Source organism: Aythya ferina (genome assembly GCF_964211825.1).
Source record: "Aythya ferina genome assembly, chromosome: 1".
NCBI lineage: Eukaryota > Metazoa > Chordata > Aves > Anseriformes > Anatidae > Aythya > Aythya ferina.
Window position 1 is genome coordinate 197,307,505 of NC_140296.1, and position 26,849 is coordinate 197,334,353.

At 33.5% G+C, this 26,849-nt stretch overlaps 1 protein-coding gene and 1 long non-coding RNA gene across 13 annotated transcripts in view; one reads left to right on the plus strand and one right to left on the minus strand.

Moving 5' to 3' along the window:
- Window positions 1-21,239, plus strand: part of LOC311444176 — a 35,338-nt gene extending 14,099 nt beyond the window's left edge. The window contains exons 2-5 of one of the 2 annotated variants that reach the window (XR_014697687.1): window positions 2,804-2,900; window positions 8,192-8,352; window positions 13,141-13,191; window positions 17,851-21,239. This is a non-coding gene — a long non-coding RNA (uncharacterized lncRNA). Of the gene's footprint in view, window positions 1-2,803; window positions 2,901-8,170; window positions 8,353-13,140; window positions 13,192-17,850 lie in introns of both variants that reach the window. The other variant, XR_014697688.1, reaches the window with a different exon arrangement.
- The window catches only part of PCLO (piccolo presynaptic cytomatrix protein), a 371,480-nt gene that overhangs the window by 36,711 nt on the left and 307,920 nt on the right, over window positions 1-26,849 (minus strand). For 6 of the 11 annotated variants that reach the window (XM_084534908.1, XM_084534909.1, XM_084534911.1 and 3 more), the window contains 2 exons: window positions 16,038-16,179; window positions 12,516-12,583 (listed from right to left, as the gene is read on the minus strand). In XM_084534908.1, coding sequence (XP_084391034.1) covers window positions 12,516-12,583; window positions 16,038-16,179 — 210 coding nt within the window. Of the gene's footprint in view, window positions 1-8,405; window positions 11,952-12,515; window positions 12,584-16,037; window positions 16,180-21,288; window positions 24,820-24,942; window positions 26,210-26,849 lie in introns of those variants that run through there. The other 5 variants (XM_084534900.1, XM_084534899.1, XM_084534913.1 and 2 more) reach the window with 4 other exon arrangements.

Below are 26,849 nucleotides of genomic sequence, written 5' to 3' on the forward strand. Positions count from 1 at the left end.
ATAGTATATCTTTGAAAATGTCCAGAGAGACAGCATAGCAGACTGACCATCATCAGTCTCTCCTCCTAATCCCCTTTTGGGTAGAGGCCAAAAGCACTTGTGTGATACATGTTTGAGCTGTATTGCAATGAGTTGAATGTCATTTCAAAAATTCATTTTGAGATGGCAAAAATAGCAATTCAGAAGGAAGGATGGAAGGCCAGATGCACACAGCATACATTACTTAAACCTGCCAGATAAGACCATTTTCTTTGGGTACTACCTCCATTTTCTTGTCAACGTGATGCATAAAATCTGGAGATTCTTTATCTAAAAATCTAAGGTAACCTGGAATAATCAGAAAAGGTGTTTACACAAGACTGCCCAGCCAGTATTCTCAAAGTATTTCAAACAGTTGAGAGTATATTGGAACCTTCATTTTGTAATCAGAAACTACATCATAAAGATCAGGTTATTCAGTCAAACCATGGAAGAAGGATGTCATTTCTATATATCCCTTCTTAGGTTTGCATTATTTATCTGAAATTTAAACTCTTCATCAGAACTCGTAATATTTTGAAAAAATTCTGATGTGAGAAATTTGTTGGCATTGACCTTGAATACGAAAACTGGGATTATTCAGGTAAGAATAACCATTCATAAAATGCATCCAAAAAGATCTGAATATTTTTTACTTAATTTATAATCATAGAATCACTAAGTAAGAATTTTCTGTACAATTATAGCAGAAATCAGAGATTATTTTTCCTATGCCTTAAAAATATCTCCATGTATGCAGTTGATATCAGAAAGGGGAAAGGAATATGTGTGTTTGAGTTTCTTGTTCCGCCACATTTGGCAAGCCAAGACTCTTCAAGTCTCACTATATTTGTATAGTTTTATAAATCTAGAGTAGCCTCTCTACTCAGTGGAACAGCTAAGTAAGGTGTTGCTGATAAGGAGTGATGAGGAGGGGATCCTATGCTCTGTTTCCCACATCCTTTGATGTAAAAGCTCAATGTACATAAAATGTTCATAAACAGAAAAAAAAAAAAATCTTCATTTTCTTTCTAACACTACTCAGATTCTTTACTTTGGAAATGCCAGCTTTCATGTACAGATGTCATAGATTTAAAAACCATTGTTAAAATTCAGACTATATAGTGTACCAATCTGTGGCATAAGTCTGCAGAAACTTGGATAATTTAGCTTTGTGGGAGTGTTTGAAGAGAAAGCACTGTGTGAAAGAAGATCCTGAGTCTGGATATTGTGTAGTATTCACTTTTTCAAACATGAAAAATAGTGTCTCTGTATAAAGTCAGTCTCTGTATATTATAAAATGTACAAAACCCCCAAATTAGACTTGAGATCAATGTACAGACAAAGAGTTAAAGGGTCTGCATCGCTCTCTCAAAAGCCCGGAGACAAGGAGGCCAGGCTCCCTTCTCTCCTTTACCTGCCAAGAAAAAAGAAACCTTGAAGATGATTAGATTAATCAGAAAGGTATGCTTCAGGGGAGGGGAGAAAGAGGGGAAAATGGATAATTGCATTAAAATCACTGAGAATCCATCATCTTTCGTGAACATAACAAAGTATTTTATGGATAAGAACATGTTGCTGAAAAGTTAAACACTCAGCCAGACACAGCCAAGGAGATCAGGAAGCTGGTGAATAAATACGAGGTGAGCAGCAGGAGTAAACAGAAAGTATCCATGTGTCCTGATTTCAGTTAGGACAGAGTTAATTTTCCTCCTAGTAGCTGGTAGGGTGCTATGTTTTGGATTAGGATGAAAAGAGTGCTGATAACATGCTGATGTTTTAGTTGTTGCAAAGCAGTGCTTACACCAAGCCAAGGACGTTTCAGCTTCTCACTCTGTCCTGCTAGCAGGCATGCTGGGGGTGCAGCAAGAGCTGGGAGGGGACAGACCCAAGACAGCTGACCCAAACTAGCGAAATGGGTATTCCATACCATCTGATGTCATGCTGAACAGTATATAGGGGGTATATACACTAGCCAGGGTCAGGGGACCAGCAGCTCGGGGTTAGGCTGGGCATCAGTCAGCGGGTGGTGAGCAATTGTATTGTGCATCACTTGTTTTGTACACATTATTAGTGGTAGTACTATTATCACAGTCATCAATATCATAAATCATCATTATTATTATTGTTATTATAATTTTTCTGTCTTAATAAACTGTCTTTATCTCAACTCACAGGCTTCATTTTCCTGTTTCTCTCCCCCATCCCAGGAAGGGAGGGAGGAGGGTGCACGAATGGCTCTGTGGTGTTTAGCTGCCGGCTGGGTTAAACCACAACACCATATCATCCTCAGCAAGAACTGACAGAAGTTACATATGGGTCTTTTTCTAGTAAATCACACAAACTGACTAATTATCATAGTCAATATGTTACCAGACTTTTGGAAACAATGTGAACTTCTAGGCATTTTAGCAATGTGAAACGTAAAATGTGATGGCAGATATATGTATCTGGTGTTTCACCCAGGAGATCTACAGAAATGTGTTTTCAAGGCATGGAAATTCAGTCACATTGTTATTATCACAGCACAATCAGTCAGAGTGCAAAGTCAAGGCAGCACCCAAAAATATAAAGACAGCTTTAAAAAGTATAACAAAATGAAAACATGCCAAAGGTGTTTCTGCAGAGAAAGACCTTTGCAGTGGATGGCATCAAGGCACATGCAAACCTGGGAACCATCTGGTAGAACAAGGCTTAAAGTAATCTCATCTGATTTCATCTATCTAAAATAATTTTGCAAATTTAAAATTGCAAATTTTCATGATAATCTTTTGATTCTTAACAGAGAGCTACCTGGACTGTCAATTCTTTTCCATTGACTCTGAAGAGGATCCTGAATAGCGTCTTGGCTGTGGGAGAAATTCAGGTTTATGCCTATACATGTAAGGATCTGGGACCATATAAGAAGTTCTAGTGAAACTGAAGTGTCTGCTCAAGAACGGCAGATGTGGTGCAGAATCTGAAGGATTCCCATGAGTTTCTGGAGCAGCAGCTGGACTGGGCCACAAAATACTTTAGGGTATTTAAAACAGCAGGATACACCTATGTTTAAGCCCCCGAATCCTGGTAGACAAACACAAATTACAACACAAATTACAACCTGCTCTAAACTTATAGCACATCACTTCCTGCCACTATATTTGTTTTGGTCTTCTGTTTGTTTCATTCCCTCCTAGTGGTACAAGAAGAAATATCATAAAATAGAGAAGAGTGCCCATACAATAGCTTAAAGGAATTAGAAATGCCTATACAAGGACAAACTATTAAGATTTCTTTAGCAGAAAACAAAACAAAACAAAACAACAACAAAAAAAACACCACTTGGAAACTTTTCCAGAAAAAGGAATGGATAACACATTTCATTAAAATTAGTCTCTAAACCTACTATCATAGGATGAAATAATGAACATGGATCATTGTGATAAGCATATTCATCTGTAGTTAAACTGGGGACAAAGCACAGTGTTCTAGTTGTAGATATGAAAGAAGATTCCCAACCGCAAGAGTCAGAAAAATCTTGGCTATTTCATCACAAGTAAAATGTGTTTCATCACAGGTAAAATGTGTTATTCGTTATAACACATTGATTTTCAAAAAAATTCTGTCTTGAAATAGAACTTACAGTCCAATAATTCTAAACTCTCTCAAATGCTAACTGTTAAAAGTTTGAACATTAGCCTAAAAAAGGATTTATACTACAAGAACAGGTGTGTGGGGGGGAAAGCTCTTTGTGAATCCCCAGCACAATATTTCAATTTCTAAGCAAGTTATAAATTATTTAATGAAAGAAATAAAGAATAACCTTCTAAACCATATAATGAATTACTAGCTATTTTTACATGACTTACAAACAATAAGGACTTAAAAAGAATTGTTAATTATAGAAATAGGTTATTGCACTTGCCCCTGCCCCCCAGTTTCAGATAAATACAAAAGTGGTGCTCTATTACAGAAATGTCCTCTAGGAGCAACCGTGGTATCACTGTTAGGCAAGCTGAAAAAAATATGTGCATAGGGAGTGCTTGCTAAAATGTGCTGTTTGTGAGCGAAAGAGCTTGAATTTTGGACTCTTCTTTGTCTCTTTAATTTCAGCAAGCAAGATTAGGCAGGAAGTTAGGATAAACATTTTAGTGTCAACTCTAGAACAGACCATCCAAAGAAATGAAAACCTTTATCACCACTAAGATTTTTGATGCGGGTTAGCAAAATCTTTCGGGAACAATATTGTGTTTTGAAAAACAGGATATCTTCTGAGGTCCGTTTAACCCCAGTCCTGCCACTATTACGTAACAGCTTCTACATAGCTGAGCACTGAATGCCCTTGCTCTTAAAACAGTTTTATTTCACTTTTTTTTTTTTTTCCTAAAGTATGAACAAAATTTTGGGACCTAATTATGAAGGAGACCATGTAAAATATCTAGGAAAATTATATTTTAAAATTCTACTTAATATCTCTTATTTTCATTTCAAAGAGGAGTTAATATTAACCCTCTCATATTAATGTCTCAACCTTTTTTTTTTTTTTTTTTTTTTTTTTTTCTCTGATTCTAAATAAGCACTGATCATGAAAACTGACTCTATTTAAAAGATGTTTTAAATTACTCACTAGGTGAAGGAGCCCTTCTTCAGTCTTATATCAGAATCCATGCATTTCAGCATCTTCACCTTTAATCCCTTTGGGGGATAAGGATAGGATGGTGAAGAAATACTCCTATTTTCTTCTTGATGCCAAAGGTCACCTTTATTTACTGGTATTTGTAGAAAATATGTCAGTAGCTATACAATCAGGTTGCCTTCATAACCTTTTTTTTTTTTTTTTTTTTTTTCTTAAAGACTTAGCTTAAATAATTTCACCAAAAATGCTAATAAATAACAGCATGTTGTTGTGTCAAATTTTTGAATAGAATTCCTAACACTACTGTTCTCAAGCCCAAACCCTCTAACCCCACCACACCTCCAAGGAATCACCAGAAAAATCCTCCTGAAAGTCTCAAACAGTGATGTGATACTGAAAAAGCATTTAAGATCAAAGCCAATAAAAGTGATTAAGAATATTAAGCAAGAAAAACATCTTTCCTGATAATTATTGCAGCACCATATCAAAGGGTGTTATTTTGGTTTAAAGTTGAAATTCATTTGCTTTAAGGTTTTTGTTTTGTTTTGTTTTTGTCTTAATAGTTATTATTTTTTTTACAGATCTCATGGAAAAAAGCAAACATTTCAAATGAAAGCTTAGAAATATCAAGCTACTTAAAATTTCTTGCCAAAGGAGTTAATAGCTAATATCCAGCCAGCCCCAGTTCATACAAGAGTTGCCCAAACAGCTTGACCAGCCACTAGTTATTCACAGAAACAGTCCCTGGATTACTTACTACTCTTTTAATGATGCTGTGTAGTAATAATTTAGCAATAGGGTGGATTGTAATTATATAAAGCAATGTTTTTGATGTGGATTCAATAATACATAAGATTACCTAGTCCTATTTCCCCCTATTTTTTTTTAATCTGTGGACGAAGTCACTTTTTTCTTTTCCTTTCTTTTCTTTTCAAATTTAAATTCTTTCTGCATCTTTTCAGGAAAAACAGCTGGGTTATACGGGCAAATACCTCAGGAAGGTAGAACTAATTGCTCCAATTATTACTGGAGAGCCAGGTGGGCAAATTAGAGAACTGGACCAATCAAGGATAGATGAAAAAAATGTTTACCAGAGTTTTGGGAGGAATCTAATCATTCTTAGGTTTATGATGCTGTTGTTTTTTATCTTAAAAGAATTTTTCTAATTATTTAGGTATTAGAGTAGTTATTCCTAGTTTGGGGAAGCATGTATAAAATGTTACAGATAACTTAAAATAGAAAGAGAAGGAGAAAGACTACTGTCAGTGTATTCAAGCCTCATTCATGGTTTGAGGATCCCTTATGACAGAAAGAATATCCCACTTTTCAATTTTTGAAATACAAATTATCATTCGCCTTAATAAAGGTGGTGCAGTATGAGGTAATCAGCATGTGACAGGCTAGATGCAAGTGCAGCTGCAATATTTACTTTATATTCACTTATCCTACTTCCCCTTCCCCCTCCCCCTTTTTTTTTTTTTCCCCACTTTGTATTAAAGCAGTTATTCAGGCAAGAAATCAAGAAATCACCTTTTGCTAGTATTTTCTGCTTTAAATATTGGTGGCACTGATTAATCTTATGCTGTCAAGAGTACTAGAGAGTAATCCTTTTAGATTAGCTAGAAGACGATGGCAGAAAGCAAGGTTGTGATTTTATGTTAAAGACAGTTTAAAAAAATGAGAGGGTGAACTGTAGCCTTTTTATTTATAAAGATAGTAGAGGAACTTGACAATGAGTTATTCTTTCATTTAGATCTAATCCTGAGCAAGGATCACATTTTAACTCTTTTATTTAGAGTCAGAAATATTTTATTTTAGAAACAATGTTTAAGTCACAATGGTTCAATAAACCTATAAACACGGGGTTTATTACTGCTAAAAAACGTAGTTTAGAAAAGAGATGAACAAGTTTGTGTTTGTCTTTAAGAAACTCATTGAGAGTGTTCAGCAATTTCTTTTTCTATATACTACTAGACATGAACTGAGAAACAAACAAAATATATATATAATTCAGAGAATGCTCAGGTCAGTGTTGGTAACACTTTAGATTGACTGATTTTCTTCTTAAATTCATGGCTCAATATCCATTACAATCAAGTCAACAGTCAAGTGCTCAGAGGTTACAAGATTTTATTGATTCAAGAAGTATGCTTGAAAGTCCAGCCTATTTTTTCAGGTTCTCTTATGTTTTAGTATGTGGTAGCACTGAAGATTCAACACTGATGAGTTATTGGGAAGACAGCACAAGCAAAGACAGTATATCCCATTTGTGTAAGAACACAATAGATGGTTCTGTTTGTAGTTTTGAGATAGTATTTTAAAATGAAAAGAACCGGATAGAGCCTTGGTACAGAAACATGGAACTACTGCAAAACAAATTAAATTCTCTGCTGTTGTGAAAAAAAATGGTTCTGTCTTGCTCATTTACTGCTGATAATTATACTTCTAGTGTTTTGCGAGTCAGGGATTATGTGGTAGAGGATAGGAATTAAAAAAAAAAAAAAAAAAGTTAAATTTAACTACATTTAAGAAAAATAAATGCAATGTATGATTTGTAGGTTAATTGGAGACTACTGCCATTCATCCATTTATTTATTCACTTCCTGACATAAACATAGAAATGAGAAGTTGTACAGTATATAATTTAACTTTCTTTTTTGTATATTTAAGAACAGTTAAAAAGAAAGATGGCATTATGTTTCACAGAAGTTACCTTCTAATAGATACAAAAATAGAAATTATACTTGATTATGAAAGAATGAAAGTTTTAGATGATCACAGTTATATAATTTCTTTTTAACCCAATCTCTCTCTTACTTTTTTCCCAATCTCAGTTCTTATTCAAAGTCACCATTAGTTATACAAAGAGAGTAAAAAACTCCTTGATTTTAATCCAGCAAGATGTCCAGTCATAATTATAACCTGCTTCATTAATATTAAGTATCATATTTTAATCTGATTTCACAGTCCTCTTTTTCTGTGAAATAATACAGATAACTTCAAGTTTCTCATCTGCAATAAAATACATATTTTCAGCCTAGGCAACTAAAACATCAAAGTAGAAATTTGTGAATAGGAAAGAATTTGCAAATCTCAGTAACTGTATTGTGATTAGTCTTTGCTTCATCTGCCTTCTTTTCTCCTCTCACTTGTATCTGTCTGGTTGAAGGTCTGGAATAAAGACCATTTGTCTCTGAATGTCTTCAGAAGGCCTAATGTTATGCTTCTTTTAGTTCAACCATTGGAGTTAAAAATAAACAACAACAACAATAGAATTGTTGAAATAGAATTCGCTAAATTTTTAAATTGTGATGATGTGGCAAGTATGTTTAGGCAGCATCTAAAGTCCTTGTTCTTTCTCAGTAATAACCCAGTGAGTACTTTTACTCAATTAAAGTTACTTTAGCCTGACTAAACTGCAAGTAAAAGGAGAATGAACCAATACATTTTTCTGAGTTTTAATTACTTTTTAGAAAGCGGAAATGCTTGGCTGTGCTTGTACTGTCAGTTTGTTTCATGCCTTGTTTTACTCAACAGCTAATCCACATATTACTCCAGGGTATCCCTTCAAGAGAAAGGAAGATACAGCTTGCAAGACCTTTTTTCCATCTGCTGTATCTATACCAGGCAGACATGGTGAACAGGAATTTCACCAGGACTACTCCAGGAAATATGAAGAAGAATTTATGGGTCAAATGATTGCCAGTCACTTACTCCAGGTATCATACACCTTTCCTCCCAAATGTTATTAGAGTGTTAGAGTGACATCCTGCACCTCTTTTAAGGTTTGTATGCTATTTCACCTTTTTTTTTTTTTTTTGCTATTTCACTTTTTTTTTTTTTTTTTTTTTTTTTTTTTTTTTCCCATCTGTAACTCAGGCAAATGCATAAAATGCAAAAAGCAAAATTCTGGAAAAGTTTATGAATGTTTATGTAAATAATGGGTACTGCTCTATTATCTTGCACAATATCAGTAATCTCGTTGTTAGACTTTGAAAAATTATAAATATATTCCTCCTGCTCAGGTCTGGAAATAGGTCTACAAAAGTTTTATAAGAACATTCTAGACATTTTGGATCAGTTTCACTCACTTCTACATTGAGAGAGCTTCCTCCTTATGGGAATTAATTTTAGTACACTGTTGATGCTCAAAGGAATAGTGGGAAGGTTAGAAAGTGAACAGTTGGGCCATGGTGGAACAGTGTAGAGAAGTGTTTGGTATTCGGGACATGGAAACCCAAAGAAAAATAGTAATAAATAAATAAATAAATCACTATGTTGGAGGAAGTGGGTAGGGAGTCTCTCAGTTCCCATATAATATTTACAGTTTGCTGTCAACGAGGCCAAGCAGAGAGTATGATAGAGGCTTTGCAAGTATTCCTTCATTCCAAAGAATACTGAAATACTGAACAAGTGAAGCCAGGTCATGCTTAATGATGTTTCCTAAAATATTTTTCATCTTTCCTAAATCATTTGTTTCAGATGGACCTCAGTGTCTGTAATGCTAATGATATATTACATGTATATAGCATCTTCAAACTGAGAAGACCCAAAATTTACTTATAACAAATTATGTTAAAACTTCAGTTAAAATGCTAGTTATAGCTATAGCTCTTCTCTATTGTAAATAATGGTACTTGGAATTATCTTGTATATTTACTATTTTGAAATACAAGAAAATAATTTTCCCCATATATTTCTTAATTGGATAAATAGTTGCTAGGTGGAAAATAACATCTGTGATTTATTGGCTTAGCAGTTACATAGGGAAGATAAACCAGTCATGATCTACGACTGAATCAATATATTAATCATGTGCTTTTAATTGTTAGTTTCAATCCTTACATGTAACACGTTCATTAATTTGTCTGTATTGTCTGTAATATTCCAGAAACATGTCATGAGTGATCTTTAAACAAAAGATATTGCACTTTCTGAAATGAATAGAGAAATTGGTTTGCATTAACTCAACAAAGATCACAATATGTGTCATAAGATTTACTGAAGTTTAAGAAAATTATTTTTTTTCTGCTCAGGGCAGAATTGCCAGTATAAGATAGCATGCAACAGCGCATATCATAAAAATAACTGTAACACAGTGCCCAAGAACAAAACTCTGAATTATTTTATATTAATAACTAGTGTGAAAATACAGAAAATGACAAAGTGATATGTTCAGAGAAACAAAGGTTGTCATAGCAATACTCACAGTTATTTTTACCAACCATTTGGTTGTTTCAGCAAAGTAAATAATACTCTTTTCCAATATTTACTTATAACTTAACTGGTACATCTTAATAGCACAAAAACATTCCCAACAGAACATTAGCACATTTCTCAAGTGGGTAAACAATTACAAAAGGAGCATTTTTTTCCCTGATGATTCTGCTGACGTACATTTTTGTGTCATACCCAGTGAGCTGAATCTGAACCCTGTTGCCACAGTCCTGATTCAACTTCCTAAAAAACAGTTTTCATTGCCATTTGAGACTCCTACCTTGCTTTGCCTTCTGCTACCTGTCTTAAAGATCTTGTCTAAGTCCCCTGCCATATTTGCCAGGCCTGTTTGAATGGCCTGGGTGACTAAAATATTTCAAGTAGCAGTAGACTCGCATGTTGAAGCAATTAAATATATTCCACACAGTTTTAAAAGTATCCATAGGCTACTTTTCACATAATTCATCCATTAAGAGTATTTGAAAATGTAAAAATAGTACTATAGTTAAAAGTTTTAAAGTATAACACTAAATCTTTATTTTCAAATGAGAATACAAGTGTTAACTGTGAGAGCCACTGCTTAATAAAACATGGGAATGACTATTTACTTTCAGTTAATTGCAGGGCTCCTCTGGTCCATAACATAGAAAAGCATGCTACAGAAAAGATATAATATGATCTTGAAGACTTTAAGATTTTCATTCACTTTTTTTTTTTTTTTTTTTTTTTCATTTATCAAAATAATACCACAATAATTCTATAATCCTGAAATAATTTTGGTTAATCTTGAGTTCCTCTGAATTCTGAACTCTGCAAGCTAATTATATTTACATGCTGAAACTGAAAGGTTCTTGAAAGGTTTTCTGGACTTAAGTTTATCATTTGAAATTGATCAGTATCAATATAGTCTGCTAGAAATCAGACACTAAAAACTTGGTTGGCCAGTCCAGCTTCTTTCAAATGGGAGAAAAAATGCTTAGTGAGGACCATTAATCTTTTTCAGACTTGTAATTGCAGATCTTAGAGTTTTCAGGTTAGGAGAATTTAGTTGCATTATAAGTGAAAATTAGGGAATTTCATCTCGTCAGCTACCCGCAGATTTTGAAGATTAGCAGAAATATGCCCTTGGCTGGAAAAGCACTTTTAGTGACCAAATGCTGCATACATATCTTTTTGAAAGTTTGTAAAGTTTTGTTGTTGTTGTTTTGTTTTGTTTGTTTTTATGCGTGTGCTTGTCTGTGTGAGATGCAAACATTACATTAAAACATTTTGTATTTGTATGTACTGAAGTTTATGATCCAAAACATTAACTAGGGGGCAATTCATGAAGAACAAAATGATGAAAGCTATTTGTTTACAGTTATCGTTCTGTATAAAACATATCATCACAAAGTAAAAATGGAAAATTCCTGATTTCCCATTTTCTTCCCACCACTTCTCTTTTTTAAAAGTAGTTAATTTTAGAAATATTTAGAAATACCCTTGAACAAATTGAAGTCTGATAAGCATCTGAATTTGGATTTTTGCACGACGAGTAACATGTATTTAAAGAATTAGTAAAATGTATATACACAGTTCAGGACTCTTGCTTTGAAAAAGAGTGTTTACTGTTCGCCCTTCAAATTCTGGTTTAATTTCTTCAAATCTGTGCAACATTAGATGATTTTTACCTCAAATATAGCAAAAGCAATTGTTACCTCATGTATACAGATTGCAGAAACCTGATAAATATTGATTTCTTAAGGCTGAACTTAACATGAAGTTAACTTTAATTGTATATATGAATTTCAATTTATGAATTAATTAAAAACCCAAAGCAGTGCTGAAATGCATTAAAATGATAAAGATATTTTTTTCAATAATAACATGAAGTTCATGACAATTAAGTTTTATATTTGAGGTCAACAGAAACATATATTGAAAGAATATACCTTCTACACAAAGGGAAATGGAATTTTCCTAACATATCCTTTAATACAAAACACTGTCTCTTAAGTGTCATGCAATTGTCCATTATTATACATGATGATTGCATTGCTCATGAAACTGTAACAGCCATACTGTCAGGCTCTTCCCAGCTCCAATATTACAATGGCTCCTTCTTTAGCAGTACCACATTCATACAAAAAAAAAAAAAAAAAATCACTCAAAATTTCCCAATCAGATAAGAATTTCATCACAGTCTAAGTGCAGTAGTCAAGCTTGATGTTCATCTAACATTTTTATTTAATATTTTATATAGTCACCAAAATAAATAATTACTTCATAAAGTAAATATTCTGAAATTCTATAAAAATAGAGCCTGACAGACATTGGATGTTTTCTACTGATTGAATGGGTACTGAATCAGCTCCATACTTCATATTTTTTATTCCAGTACTATGAAAAGCAATGAACATTGATAGACAGATATTATTCATTGCAATCTAACTATTTAATTACTTTAAATAAACAGGCAAGACAAGGTTTTCATTTGAACTGAAGACTCATTACATTAGTGTTATTTGTAAAGGGCCCTCAGAGTAAATGAAAGCCAGGACCTTAATCTGTAATACAGAGAGAACATAAGCTAATCTTTCATAACATAACAAGTAAGAGAAATCATCATATCAGTTCTATAAATAGAACGGGATACCACTGTAGTGTTGTTTGTATTTCTTTTTACCTTCTGCATCGGTTAATCCCACTCCTGACTGCTTTACAGGTTCTTGTCCATTCTGGCTCATCTTCCCTCTGTTAAAAAAACATGGTCATAGTTGTCAATGAGACCATGAAGAAATGAGATCTAAGGAAATGATTCATCTAAACCAATGAGATTTGGCCCAGCACAAGACAAACAGGCATTAAATAAATAAATAAACTGTAAATATATATATGTATACATAATTTCAAGAAAATAAAGTGGACAAACTTCTCTATTACTATTATCGATATTTGGAAAGATCACTTCAGAGAACTTTTTCTTTTTTTTTTTTTTTAAATATATATATATATATATATACACAAAAACAACCAACCAAACAAAAAAAGAGTATAACTCCTCTCCTCACTTCATCCTGTTCTGGTGAATGGTGAAATATATAAGGAGTCACTGAGTTGCTATTTGTTTTACAATACCATTACTTCAGGTAGTGCATGTTTGTGGTCATTATTTTATTTTAATGATTACTTTTAAATTACAGTTTATGTTTAGCATAAGAGACAAGTTCTGAAACTTACATTAATCTTAAAATAAGGTGAGTGGAATAAAGAATGCTATTGCAGCCTCTATCTTTCTCCATCGGATGTAGAAAGAAGCTGGATGAAAATCTGGATGTCTATTTTCTGGCAGTGAGTGTTAGGTAAGATGAAAGCCTTTAAGTTTTTAAAATTCTTTCCACATGCTTGTATATGTATGTACATGCATGCATACATGTGTGAATATACATGGATGACTATAACTACCCTCAAAAACATTTAAGATGTTTATGCTTCTACTTGTCTTTCTCCTGTAAGACTCTGAAATGCTGTGATAGAGAATATAAACATTTAACTTCATATACATGTTATTCCTCTGGGGTTAAAGGGTCAGTGATTCTTTGCTACCAATGAACCAGCTTTACATTTCATGACAGCAACAGAATGTTCACAATGAACAGAAAATGAACATAATGTCAGTTTATAAAGTGATTTCAAACTCAGTTTTAATTAAAAGTTATTCTTCTTCTGTGAGCTAATATTTTACAAAGCATATTACAAGTGCAATACAAGAATTATTAGTCCCTAAGGCTAGATTCCTCACACATTTTTTGGTAGATCTTCACCTTTGCATTATAAATTAATATCATTTTACAGACATTTTACTGGTACAGGTGGTTACACAGTACAATGGCATAGTTTTTATCATAGATGGGAATATAAGTAATTTTCAGGGATATAACACTTAGAAAAAGGAGTTTTTTTTACAAATTCCTTCCTAAATAGGAAAATTTATTTAGCTGTATTAAATGATTAATTTCCCTTGATAATTAAAGCAATATTTAATATAGGCAAGTATTCTAAGTTACCTCTTCAAACAATTTCCATCACGTCACAAATTCTTTTATTTCATGAATAAATGTTTTTATGACTAAAAACATTCAGACCAAAGTACAGTTTAAATTGCAGCCTCTTTTTCTATTGATAGATCAGAAACTTAATCTAAACAGAGAACTTACCAACAAAAGTGTTTCTATATACCAATACACTTTAAATTGATTAGCTTACTTAATGCTTTTCATTCAAATTGTGATGTGTGGTCTTATGCTATATTAGTATACAGGATCAGAGTCCCTGAAGTCATTAACAAATCAGTGTGACCATGATGCTGACTAGAATTTCAGTCAAGCATATATTCAGATATACCATTATTTTTATCCAGACTTCAAAATAGAACCAGTTATCTGTTTTAAAACGTTCTCCCCAAAGACAATCCCACAGGTCTCAGTTGTTAAATAGTAATTTTGTCATTCATTTTCATTATATTGTAGTGTGAATAAAAAAAAGTAAGCATTTGCTCTCTATGTGCTGTGTAACTTTTAGTGGTTCTGTCCAATATCAGGATACAAAAAAATTACCTTAAAAATATGATAATAAAAAAAATATTGTCTAGTCCACGGAGCAGAAAATAAGAAGGCTGGATATATTTTATTTAATTTAAGGGAAAAGCTGAAAGCCGTGGAGACTCCTTTTTTTTTTTTTTTTTTTCTTTTTTTTTTTCTTTTTCAGTAGAAGTGAAGCTGATTTCAGGCTTAATAAACCAATGCCAGCCAGCTACTAAGTAGCTGTAGATACTGTCACATTGCTAAAAAAATACACAGTAAGCGATACTATTTGGACTTCAATTTTGTATATGTGAACTAAAAACTGTTGAGCTTTGCTGCATCTTGTGTTTCTGTACACAGGACTTTATGCACCTTTGCGTTTCTCATTAGAGATGGCTACACAATAATTATCTTTTGAGATAGACAATTCCAATTAAAAATAATCTCTTTTTGCCACTGGAAAGTACAAGTCATTTTAAGCTAAAATAACATGAGTGAAAAGTTCAATAAAGATTAAGCAATTTGCACCCCACAGCCTCAGCTCACATTGTCCTCCTAGATTCTGAAGATAAAAAAAAGAAATCCTAGTTTGGAGGCTGTTTTCCTCTTTAGCCTTTAGCAACTTATAAAGAAATTTTTATTTTATTTTATTTATTTTTTTTTTGAATAGTGAATACTTAGAAATATCACCATTCTAGAGAATGAATGGAGTCCTGGAGTCTTTTTTAAAAAAAAAAGTTCTAACCTTTTTTAGAAAGTTTAAAACATGTTCTTTATTGCAGCTTTAACTAATATGTCTAGGCTGCAAAGGAAAAGCAAAAACTTGTGTCCTGGAGAAAAACAGGGAACAACTATTTCAGATGCTGAAAGAACTACACTACATTGTTCAGTACAATGCATTACTACTGAATAATATTTTGAGAAGAGTCAAACTATAAAAATTCAGGCTACAAACATTAAGCTGATCAAGAGACATTATTTTTTTCCTGTAAAGGACTATAAGTGAAATTGCAAAATGAACATTTATACTGCCATAGTTAAGGGGAAGGAAATCCTGGTAAAACTTAGTTGTTTACTGTGTAATCATTTTATAGGATCACTGTACAGATAATAGCTTGGTACTACAGACACCTCAGGGAAAAAATAAAAAATAAAATCTTGAACTAAAATTTCCAACCAAAACCTTTTGGAGAAATTCTGCTCAAACTCTTAAAACCTAGGGGAAAGATCAGTTGGATCCAATATCTGCATTTAATTTGCACAACTAATACGTGTTTCAAGAAGGAGGTCAGTCTGAAAATTTAAATTAAGCATTCTCTAGCCTAGGAAAACTGCACTTTTAAAACATAACCCAAGCTCATCTCTACACCGTTGCATTGAAGATAACCTGTCCAGTGTGACAACAATAAATTTATGAGGTTTAGGTAGAGGTTTGGTTGGTTAATAACAATTCAATGTTCAACAAAGCAAAAGGAAGATATGAGCTCTGAGAAATTCTACCTATTTAAGTGCTATTCTAATGCATAACTTGTCTGCAGAGGAGACTACATAAGATGGCTGGCAAGTGAAAGTGCTACACATTCTCAAAGGACAGAGGATTCAGTATATTAAAGGAAAAGCCTTACATTCTTGGGATGGGAAACAGATTATTCTCTCCCGTGGCACTGTTGCTGCCTTCACTATCCATGCTGTATCCACTGCCAAAGCTACTGGCTGATGAGCCAGTGGAGACAGAACTTTCTGCAGGTCGGTGGTTAGTAGACCTTGCTGTACAGGGTAAGAACAATGGGTTACTGAAAACCTTGTAAGATAACATTAAGAAAAAAAAAATGAATTTATCAAAATTACATACTGCAAAGGCTTTCGCTTTTTTACTTTAAATTCCAGTGTTATGAGATCATCTTTTGCAAATGATGTTTATTTTCACAAAGGACAAGGGAAAAAAAATAAAGGAACTAAAAACAAGGAACTAAACCAAACAGTATATCATTGCAATTTTTTTCTTCAGTCATATTAATAGTTCAAATCAATGTCCAATGTCCTGAAGGAAAAGTAGAATGGGTTAGTTGATTAACACAATTTATTTTTTTTCTTTCCGATTAAAGTGACAGAAAACCAGCAATTCATCCAAAATATTTCATAGGCTAACCCTGTAAAAATGAGAGTCCCTTCCACATATTCTTCATGAAATATTCATTGCATTTGATGACTTGAAGTGAGAAAGCTGAAAGCAAATACATCTATAGCCGCAGAAGCTCTATAAAGAACTCCACCCCCTTTTCAGACATAACACTGCAACTGCATTATATTTCTCAACTGCTCCTACCTATCTGGATATCTCTTACTGTATACCTGAAATTTTAATGCGGATGTTTTAATAGGAGCTGTTCCAATCTTGCTAAAGATTAGTGTAGAAAATGTATATCAGTATATGTCATTTTTGTCAGACGCATAATTTTGTGTTTTGGATGTTGTTGTACTACATGAACAAGTTTTCTAATATTCAGCCTTTGGCAAGTTGAGAAATATGCACACACATAAAAAAAAAAAAAAAGGACACAGTGACATTACACATAATAGTTGATAAAGGAATAGCTATTCTCACATTGGTTTAACTGGGAAATATTAATTGAATTTTTTGGAAATTTTATTTTTTCTCATCAACTACATCAACAATTGTCATGTTTAATCAATTCCAACTGGCTCAGCATATATAATATATAAAATATGTAATATAAAATACGAATATAAAATACTTTCCTGTAAAGTTATTATTCTGTGAAGCCTTAGTGAAGTTTTGTGTTACTTTGGTGAACTGTGAAGTTCTAATGCAAACAGTTAAAAAAGATCCTTCTTTAAACAAAAAATTAATCAAGTATCTATATGGAAATTACTTCAAATAAGAGCCAGAGCCCCAGTGGTGTCTTGCTTTAAGCTGACAATCAAGATCATTTTTACTTTTTACTGAATGAATTATATTTTTGGTGAAGATTGCTGCACACTACCTAATGTGGGACCAGGAAGCTGACTGTGACTCCTCAAATGTAATGCAAAAACAGATTAATAATTGACACTAGAAGACAGGAATGAAGCATTCCTCATGTCATCAATCCTTGGGCTGAACTGTCAGTTAAGATAGAACTCATTCTCAAAGTGATTCTTCACTGCAAAACTGAGCTGTCACTTTTTTCTTTAAACTATATTAACCTAATCTGTTTCAATAATGCCTACAACTGCCAAAGGAATCTGTCAATCTAAATTATTTGGAGACAAAATTATTCTTTAGCTCAATTTCTTAACTTTGTATATTGATCAAAGGCTATCTTGGATGTTAATACAGATTAAATAACTGTAAAATCATTGTTAGCAGACACTCTCAGTATCTTATCTGGAGAAAAAGTTACTTTTTTTTTTTTTTTTTTTTTTTTTTTTTTTTAGCACAGACAGCGAGAGCACTGCGGTGTTCTGCTCAGCCAGCTGTGAGCAGCAGTTACTCCATCACTTTCAGTCTGTGGTGCTGTGAGCAAATTCCTATGAATAAGGTGTGTGGTGTGTCATGTCAGGAAACTGCTATTGGAAAATTTGGGGTAAAAGAGATTTGGGAAAAGAGAGGTCAAGCTCTCCTTTACAGTTCGTTATTAGTAGCTTCCACATACTCAAAAACCTGTGCTGAGGCTCTTTCATGTCTGCTCAAAACTAATCCATCACCTCAGTTCTCGTGATGGTTGAGTGACCTGTATGACTTCTGATATTTGCTGTTTGAGGTTTTGAGGTTATTTTTGTTTTGCTGTTTTTGTTATTGATTTTGGTTTGTTTGTTTGTTTGTTTTAGTCACGGTATGGCAAATACTTCATAGGTGAGGACAATCCATAAAGACACAGAACTGCAAAACACATGGAACCAAAGGCAGCATAGTGTTAGCACAAAAAAAAAAAAAAAAAAAAAAAAAAAAAAAAAAAAAGTGTGTCTATTCCCTTAAGCATGAATTTACATAGTATGGCATAAATCTCAGCCATAACTTATGTGGCTGGAAGGGTGGTTCACATCTGGTGTCTTATTTTTATTGACTTCATTGTAAAATTTAGTGCCTGGAGTAATTTCTTATAACTGGTGGATTTCTAAAATTTAGAATCTAGTTTAATGTGCCAAATAAGCTTGAATTAGGCATTTATAACTGGCTAAATTGTTGTTCTACATCCATTTATAATCAGAATATAATTATTTCTTTTGACAGAGATGTATCCTGATGATACATTCAGTATGCCATATTTTTAGTTTCTGTTTTGTTTTCCCTAATTTACATTTTTTCCTGTATTGATCGTTTTCTGAAATATCTCTTGGTGAATGGGTATAATGTGCCTAAGTTTAGATTCATGACTGGATTTTGAAAATTCTGAAGTTCAATGTTCTTATTTTGTTTCCTGTCTGCTCTATGAGAGTAATGAACTACCGCGTCAGTTTGTGACAAGAGATGAAATCCAAAAATAGATTTGGAGCTGTTTTTGTGACAAACTCAATATCTGGATACAGATAACTCCTCCATAACTCATGAGACACACACATTTTCCATATGACTGTATTTTTTACAGACAAATCTAAACCTTTAATCTACTGCTGCTGGTTATATAGGGTACTTATAAGTTCTGAAGATGTGGTGATGCCTGTTGCCAGGCAATATTTTGTCTGTTAGAATAACAGACGTAAGATTACACTCTGTAAAGTCACAAGTTAGATTTTTTTTCCCTGCTCTTACATGCAAAGAACTAGTTTGTATATTGGTTTCCAGTCCTACCTTTTGTCTTTAACCAAATACAAATATCTTAGAAACTTTAAGAAGAAAGGCTGAGTTCATTCTGGTATCCTTCCAGTCTTACTAGACCTGAAAAAGGTCTGTGAAGGTTTGTAAGACTCAGAGCAATAATCACCTACCTGTCTTGGACAATTGGGTTCCTATTCACATAAAGGACAAGTAACTAAAGTGAGATAGGGCAAGTTTAATTCTGAGTTAGAGCTTCTGCTGACAGCTCCCTGTGCCAGAAAATGCCTAAATTCTTAGTTTTTGACTTCAAAAGTCTGGAGGGTTGTGTATTGGTCTCTAGGAAGTTGAATAATTTGCTAGTGATTCACTACAGTATTTTGAGGCACAGAATTTGGATATTCTTTCCTGGTGTCACAGAGATGCTTCTGTGTGTGCTCAAATAAAAGGTGTGCTCATGTTTCGCCCAAATGTACGGCATTTATTTGCATAGGAGATTGGACAAAGGGAACTGGCATCATTTCAAAATCCCAAATATCTAGATTATGGAAGAGCTATGGTTCATTTGATTCTTTGCTTCCTTGCCCTTTGTTGTTTCAAATTATTTTCTGGTCCTCTGGCTTCTCATTTGAGAAGTTTTGGTTCTCGTGCTTATATGCAAAGTCTTGCTGCCAATTACACATGATGCTGAAGTAATTTCAATTTATCTGAAGATCATTACCCAGTATGATCATTTGGCTTCTTACTGGGAGAGGAGAGAGATTGTTTTCAGATCTTTCTCTGATAACTCTTTATTCAGTTTGCCAGGTATTTGTTACTTTCTAAGGATTCAGTGATGTCTGGGTTGTCCAGCCATTGGGCTGGGAGGAACAAAAATAAGAAATGAAAGATTAAATCTCTAATATAGACTGCCTTCTCAGAGTGCACTGAATTTCTGTTATTGATGTAGCTTTAATTTCATGTTCACCTGCTAATATTATTTTAGCTGAGTTCCCCTAATGACAAGAAATGTTCTCTACTTTGAAGGTGTGTTGATGGGTAAAGATTTGATAATCAGTAGCCACCAATGCAGTGTTAATGATACCACTGAGTAATATTGTTTTACTTTATTCTCTACAGGCTGACATGAGCAAAAATTTCAGTTCAACCATTCTAGTGAATAATGTATAAATGGTTGGAGGAGTTCTCAATTGCTTAAATGAATTCTTTCAAATGCTAAAAAGTCAATCAGAACCATATCTCTGATGTAGTTTTTTTTTTTCTTAAAAAAAAAAAAAAAAAGTGTGTGCTACCGCTTACTGTAAGTAAGAATAATTTATTATTCTTACTGCAATATTAGTTGAATGCATGTGCTTGAATGGCAGAAAAAAGATTTCTGTTTGTATTTTTGCTTGTGCTTTGGCTTATGGACCCAGTCAGAAAACTTTTTTATCCAGGGAAAACATGTAACTCATGCCTTAGTATAAAAAATAATAATATTAAAAATAAAATTCAATTAAAAAAAAAAAAGAATGGGTGATATGATTGTATCTTTTTTTTTTTTGAAAAGTCTATTTTTTTTTTTTACAGTAGAGAAGATGGTTTTATTAAACACAACATAAGAGAGATAATTCACGTAAGACTATAGCTATGATGAGTCAAATCAGTCATTAGCAAAATAGAAAGAATCCAAGGCTGTCAGACCCTGCAGCTATTCTTCTACAGTGAGTGGACATTAAAAACAAAAGCTGAAAAATAAAGATTTAGAATTAAAAAATTGGACTAATTTTTAGAATTAAAAAACAGGTCATTAAATTGCAGAAATTGTGTTCTCTTCCTTTCAATTGTGTGTTTCCTTTCACGGGTATCTGTCTAGAAGCCAAAACCAAACTATAAAAACACATTGAAACAATTGTTTGTAAACCAATCAGGAGGATGGAAAATTGCTTTTGAGCAGGACTTCGGGAATAAGTTTTGAGACTTTGCCTGTAATTGGTTGGGAAAACAAAACAAAACAAATAGACAAAAAAAAAAAAAGTTCTAAAAAAAAAAGAGTTCTAAGTGTTCTCTAAAACTTGCAGTCTTGTGAAAAGCCCTGGGTAACAAAGAAGGGTGATAGTATCATTCTGTTTCCTCAGAGTAATGTAACTCCATGGAAGCAGGTGAAATCACAAATCTACTTTGGAAATTTATCTGCTAAACAACAGCGCATGTCACACGCACAGTCTTCTGACAGAAGCTTGTCTACTCTCCATTCTCACTTGGCTTCTGTTTCAAGTACTTCAAGCTCTCGCTGCTGCCAAATGCCTATTTACATACTTTCAAGAAATGGTTGCTCATACTAAGAGCAAGTACTGCTCTGGCTTGCTCTGTGGAGTTCTGCAGAATGAAATCCTTTTGTCGAGACTGCTAGCTCCATCTTTTGGGAACTGAGTGTGGATAAATAATGAATAATCCATCAGCAAGGGATATGCACCAGGTCAGTTCTGATAGTCAGAATTCTTCCTCATTCTGAACAGTATTTTAGATCATGGTCTTACCTACTGCAACCTCATTTGTGTATTAGGCACAGCTTTGACCACACACTGAGTAGTGATATTTTGGATATTTTGTGAAATTTCAGTTCAACTCTCTGCAGACCATTTGAAGTGAGTAATGGTGGCAGAATAGCAGTCATCTGAAAATGTGGTGATGATATTTCTTTACCCAGCAAAGAAATCCTGATTAAATAATTGTCTTCCTTGTGCTCCATAGGCTTAGGCTACCTTCTAACAGACTTTTGAAATGGGAGTTATCAAATGAAGAATCTGAGCAATTTCCTGAAATTGCATGTCATCTTAAAATGGTGGAAGCAGGAATAACCAAATAACCAATGGTGGATAGTAGGAATAACCAAAGCAAATGTGCCAGCTTTTAGACCGAAACAAGCCTCAAAAGACAGCCTCAGATTATTGCTGTCTGCAGAGAGTGAGGACGTACTGTTCTTGTTTTGATCGTGATTCTTGGAAATTGGTTATTTGCAGCAATATTAAAGCCCATTTATCTGGGAAATTACAAGACTGGTGAAGCTAGTCATAAAACAGCTTAGGGCAGTAAATTATGTAAGTGTGAAGAAAGCATCCTAAATTACTGTTTTATAAAAATGAAAATATTTATTATATTGCTTATTAGAAGTTTATAAATTTATAAATATTGCTTATTAGAAGTGGGAAAATAGGTATAGGCCTAAAGGGAGCCCAAGTAAGAAGGTATTTAAATCCACAGTCAACCCACTCCAAAAGATTTATAGAACCTAGGAATCAATTTCCTTTCACTCTACATCGTTGCTAACACCAGTAAATAGAAGTTAAGACAGTTCCTGTCAAATTATATTTTTTATTTTTTTACAGCTAAGTGGCTAGAAATTACACAGTGCCTGCTCAGACCTGTATCATAGATTTTACAGTGCTACCAATACATTGTTGGTACATATGTCACACCTAATATTTGTGTAGCTTTAACCTGCTGCTATGCTGACACTCAAGTGAAATCTTGTCAAAGTTGGTTGACCAAGGAAGCCGAAAGCAGGCATGCTGCCTTTTGAGCTAAGGTGTTTCGAACTGAGGGTCTTCAAGAGGTATAATCTGATGGACTTATCTAGATACACTTACTAAAATGCTGATGCACAGTGCATTTATTCTTACCAGTGTTAGGTATGATGGTAGACCTTTCTCTGAATAATATAATCATTTGACACACAATTATTTGGGAAGTAGTATGCTTTTATGGTATCACAAATAAAGCTTTTGGGTCACAGTAGAAAATGTAAAATATAATTTTTTCTGTGTGAGATGGGAAACAGACATTAGTTAGTATTGGAAGTTTTCAGAAAATCCTGTGATTTTAAAATGTCAGAGGCTGAAAAAGTGGAAGTGTTCAGGGCCAGGCTGGATTTTGAGCAACCTGGTCTAGTGGGAGGTGTCCCTGCCCATGTCACGGCGATTGGAACTAGGTGATCTATAACGTCTCTTCCAACCCAAGCCATTCTATGACTCTATGATTCTATGAAAAATCTTTATCAGATTAGGTGAACATATCCACTGAATAAAATGTAGGAAACACAGATAAAAGTTGCTGTAGAAATATATTGTATGTACCACATTAAATAGTTCCCATCTCCTAGTGATAGTGGTACCAACAAGTGTGTTTGGACATTGAAATGAAATACAATGTTTTTTAATAAATCTTGAAGATTTACTAACAAATTCAGGTCAGGAGCAAAGCAGTACTTTCCTCCTGGTGTTTTGTTTTGTTTTGTTTTGTTTTGTTTTGTTTTGTTGTTGGTGTTGTTGTTTGCTTAGTTTATTGTTTTGTTTTTGTTTTTTAATGTGTGCCAAATAGAAAAGGAGGTGCATACTAAGGCAGCTAAAAGCTCTGATCTCTTGAAATGCATCATGTTCTAGCAAGAAGATATTGACTCAGCTTCTCTCTCATGAGTGCCTGTTTGAAAGCGTAGAAAAAAATGGATATGACTACAATAATATTTGGGTTTAGCTACTTAGATATTAATTTACTGTGCTCCAACTGGTGAATGTTTTTACTTTTTACTCTGATGTTGAAGGGAAATTTTGTTGTGCATTGTCCTTCTAACTTGTCTCATTGGAAGTAATAAAAAATAAAGCATGTTTTCACTTAAAAAAAAATAATTCAACTGTCTTTGAAAAGGCCTTATATAAAATAGGTAAATAACTATATTTCAGATAACTAAATTAAATAGATAAGTAAATAACTATATTACCTGCATACACCCAGAAAAAAAAAATATTTTTCATCTGAATATCTGTAACTGTTTAGTGATCTGAAGAACAGATAATTATATTTAAAACATAAGTGACCTACCAATAAATTCTACATAATGGGTATGATCCTTCAGTGGGTTACGTTATTGACTTAGAAGGAGGTGGACTATCAGTCCATCTTGAAAACTGACTCGTCTGGTGGATAAACCCTAATACTCAGCTTATGTTGAAAGGAATGATTATTTTATGTGAATGTGTAATTGGCAGTGATCCAATTTTTTTCACAGAAACAAATTCAAATTAACTCAAACCTAAGCACTGCTGTCTCCCTCTGGCTTGGATCCCTTGCAACTTCTAGCTTCAAAGGTTTTGCTCTGACATTTTATTGTTCCTCTCTGAAGGGTATGAGTGGAATGTATGCAATTGGTTTCTTTGCAGATTGCACTCTTATCTCTCACAGGCAACAAGGAAATTGTACTTCAGGGTTTATTTTTAATTAAATGTTGTAGTTGACTATTGGCTTTTACAAACGTGCTGAACAAAGACCAATGACTTCTGTTGTATCTTCACCTTAAATTTAAAACAGATCACTTAAAATACATTTTTACTGTTTAAAATAAATTCAGAATGTAGTATTAATATAGTACAGAAAGAGATCGTTCCTACAAACGTAAGATGATGCAAGGCCCATGCATTCACAAAATACTGTATGTATACTGTGGATACTGTTTTTATTTATGATTTCCTTTTCATTTCTTGTCAAACATACAGTTAATAAGTAACAAAATAAATCCAATAGTCCTAGGTTCAGGTTCTAGGTCCAGAAGTAGAGAAAGATTTCTCTGAGGCATTCTCAAAATGACTGAAGGTTCTTGTTTTGTTTTGTTTTGTTTTCTTCAAGTGGCAATTCAATGCAAGAGGAAAAGGAAAAAAAAATAAAAAAGTACTGAGAGACTAGGTTAAAGGAATAAACTCTTAAGTTAGGTGTAGAAAGACTGATAATCATGCAACAGAGTGTTTTGTTTTTTTTTTTTTCGGATTAACTTTGTGGAAATCTTGCTAGATTGCTATCACCTTGCATACTTGGCCTAGAAAAAAACAACAGCTTTTCTAAAAGGTGCTGTTCTCTGATAAATTCAGAGTGCTATATAGTAGTGCTAACAGTAATAATAATATTGTATATTATCTGTAATGTGTTTTCTTTTTTTTTTAAAGTAAATGCTTTGAGATTTAGTGACAAAAAAATGCAAAATCATCCGTACTAACTTGCTAAAATGACTGTTCCAATCCATGAAGACAATTCATAATGGGCTATTTTCCAGGTGCCAAGGAGGTAGGTTATGATAGGTGTGGGTAACACAGCCACAAACCATTCCTGCAGAAATGGACTTTCAAACTGAGTGATGGTGTCCTAATATTCATCACTCACAACTGTCTCAACTTCAAGAATTTTTGAATTAGAGGGAAGACCTCTCTTTCCTTCACCTCCTGCTTATCCTCCTTTTTTTTTTTTTTTTTTTTTTTTTTTTTTTTTTTTTTTTTCCTTCCAAGAACTTTGAAAGCTGGTTTGAGTGTCTTAGCACCTTTTCCATTCAAGGTTATAATCTCTCCCATATTAACTCAACAAAACTGCAGTTAACTAATCTTACCCTTTGTTCCTGTTAAAATGTATTTGAGATCCATTAAACTCAAAATGGTACTTATATGTGGCCTGCCTTATACGAATAAATTAGGACACACTAGTTTGGGAATTGTAAGAAGACAAACAGATCTGAAGCCAAACTTATAATATTTGTGAAGGCCACCATGGATTGTCTGTATTAGTCAGAAGTGAAAAGAAGTAAAACCAAAACTATCTAGTTTCCTCAGCAACTCCAACCTCACTAATATATTAATATTAATGTGCATTTTTATTCCCAGGACTCTGTAAGATGGTTCTAACACTCCTATGAGCCAGATGCATATCGATACATGTCCTTTTCACAATTTTAATAGAAAAGATGCTTAGTAACAAAGGTACTTGAAGCCAACAGCCTGTCTCTATCATAAATACCATATATGTGGAACACGATTCAAGCCCATATGATAAGGAAAAGGTTTAAGCATTGTTCCTCTCTATCAAAAGACATTGTAGGACTTCAAGACTTTATAATAAATGTCTACAGAAACAGCACCTCAAAAGATTTCTGTGGTATACATCCTAATAATAGGATGGACACTTCAGTCATGAACTAGTGTTGTCATGATCTTCAGCCTCGGCCTGAACTGGGTGTCCTGAGTTGAGCTGTAGGGAGAAGAATATGTGTGTGGCTGCACATATGCATGTTATATTTGTAATATGTAATATATGCACATATTTAAGAGTTTTCAGATAAGAAAAAAAAAAGTTATTGTTATTTGTAAATACAATATTTAAAATGACTTTTTGCATTTAGAATGTATCCTTTGAAATATCATGTCCTCTTTCTTTCATACAACATTTTCAGACATCCTATGGCCCATGGTGTGTGATAGTGTTAACAGAAAAACCTTTGATGATTTGCATGAGATTGGAAAGGGCATACAACACGAAAGAAGATCTGGGAGTCCAGTCTGTAAGTTTATTGGGATAATCCCTCAGATTTTTTGGAAATAAGCAAAATGCTCCAGATTTCAAAAGAACACTGTCAACTTGAACCAACTGAGATTCTGGCTCTTTATTTGTGATTAGTGGTTAAGTTGATGATATGCAGCATTTAGGTTCGATGGACAGGTGTCTACAGGTAGAAAAGAATTTCAGAGGCTGATGGAAAACTTATCAAGAGATAGAGCTATACATGGATCAAAAGTTTCCTTTCCACTGGTGGTTTAAAATAAAATATCTCTGTTGATGTCATAACACTACTGGGAGAGAAAAAATAAAAATAAAAATGTTGATGTCCCAA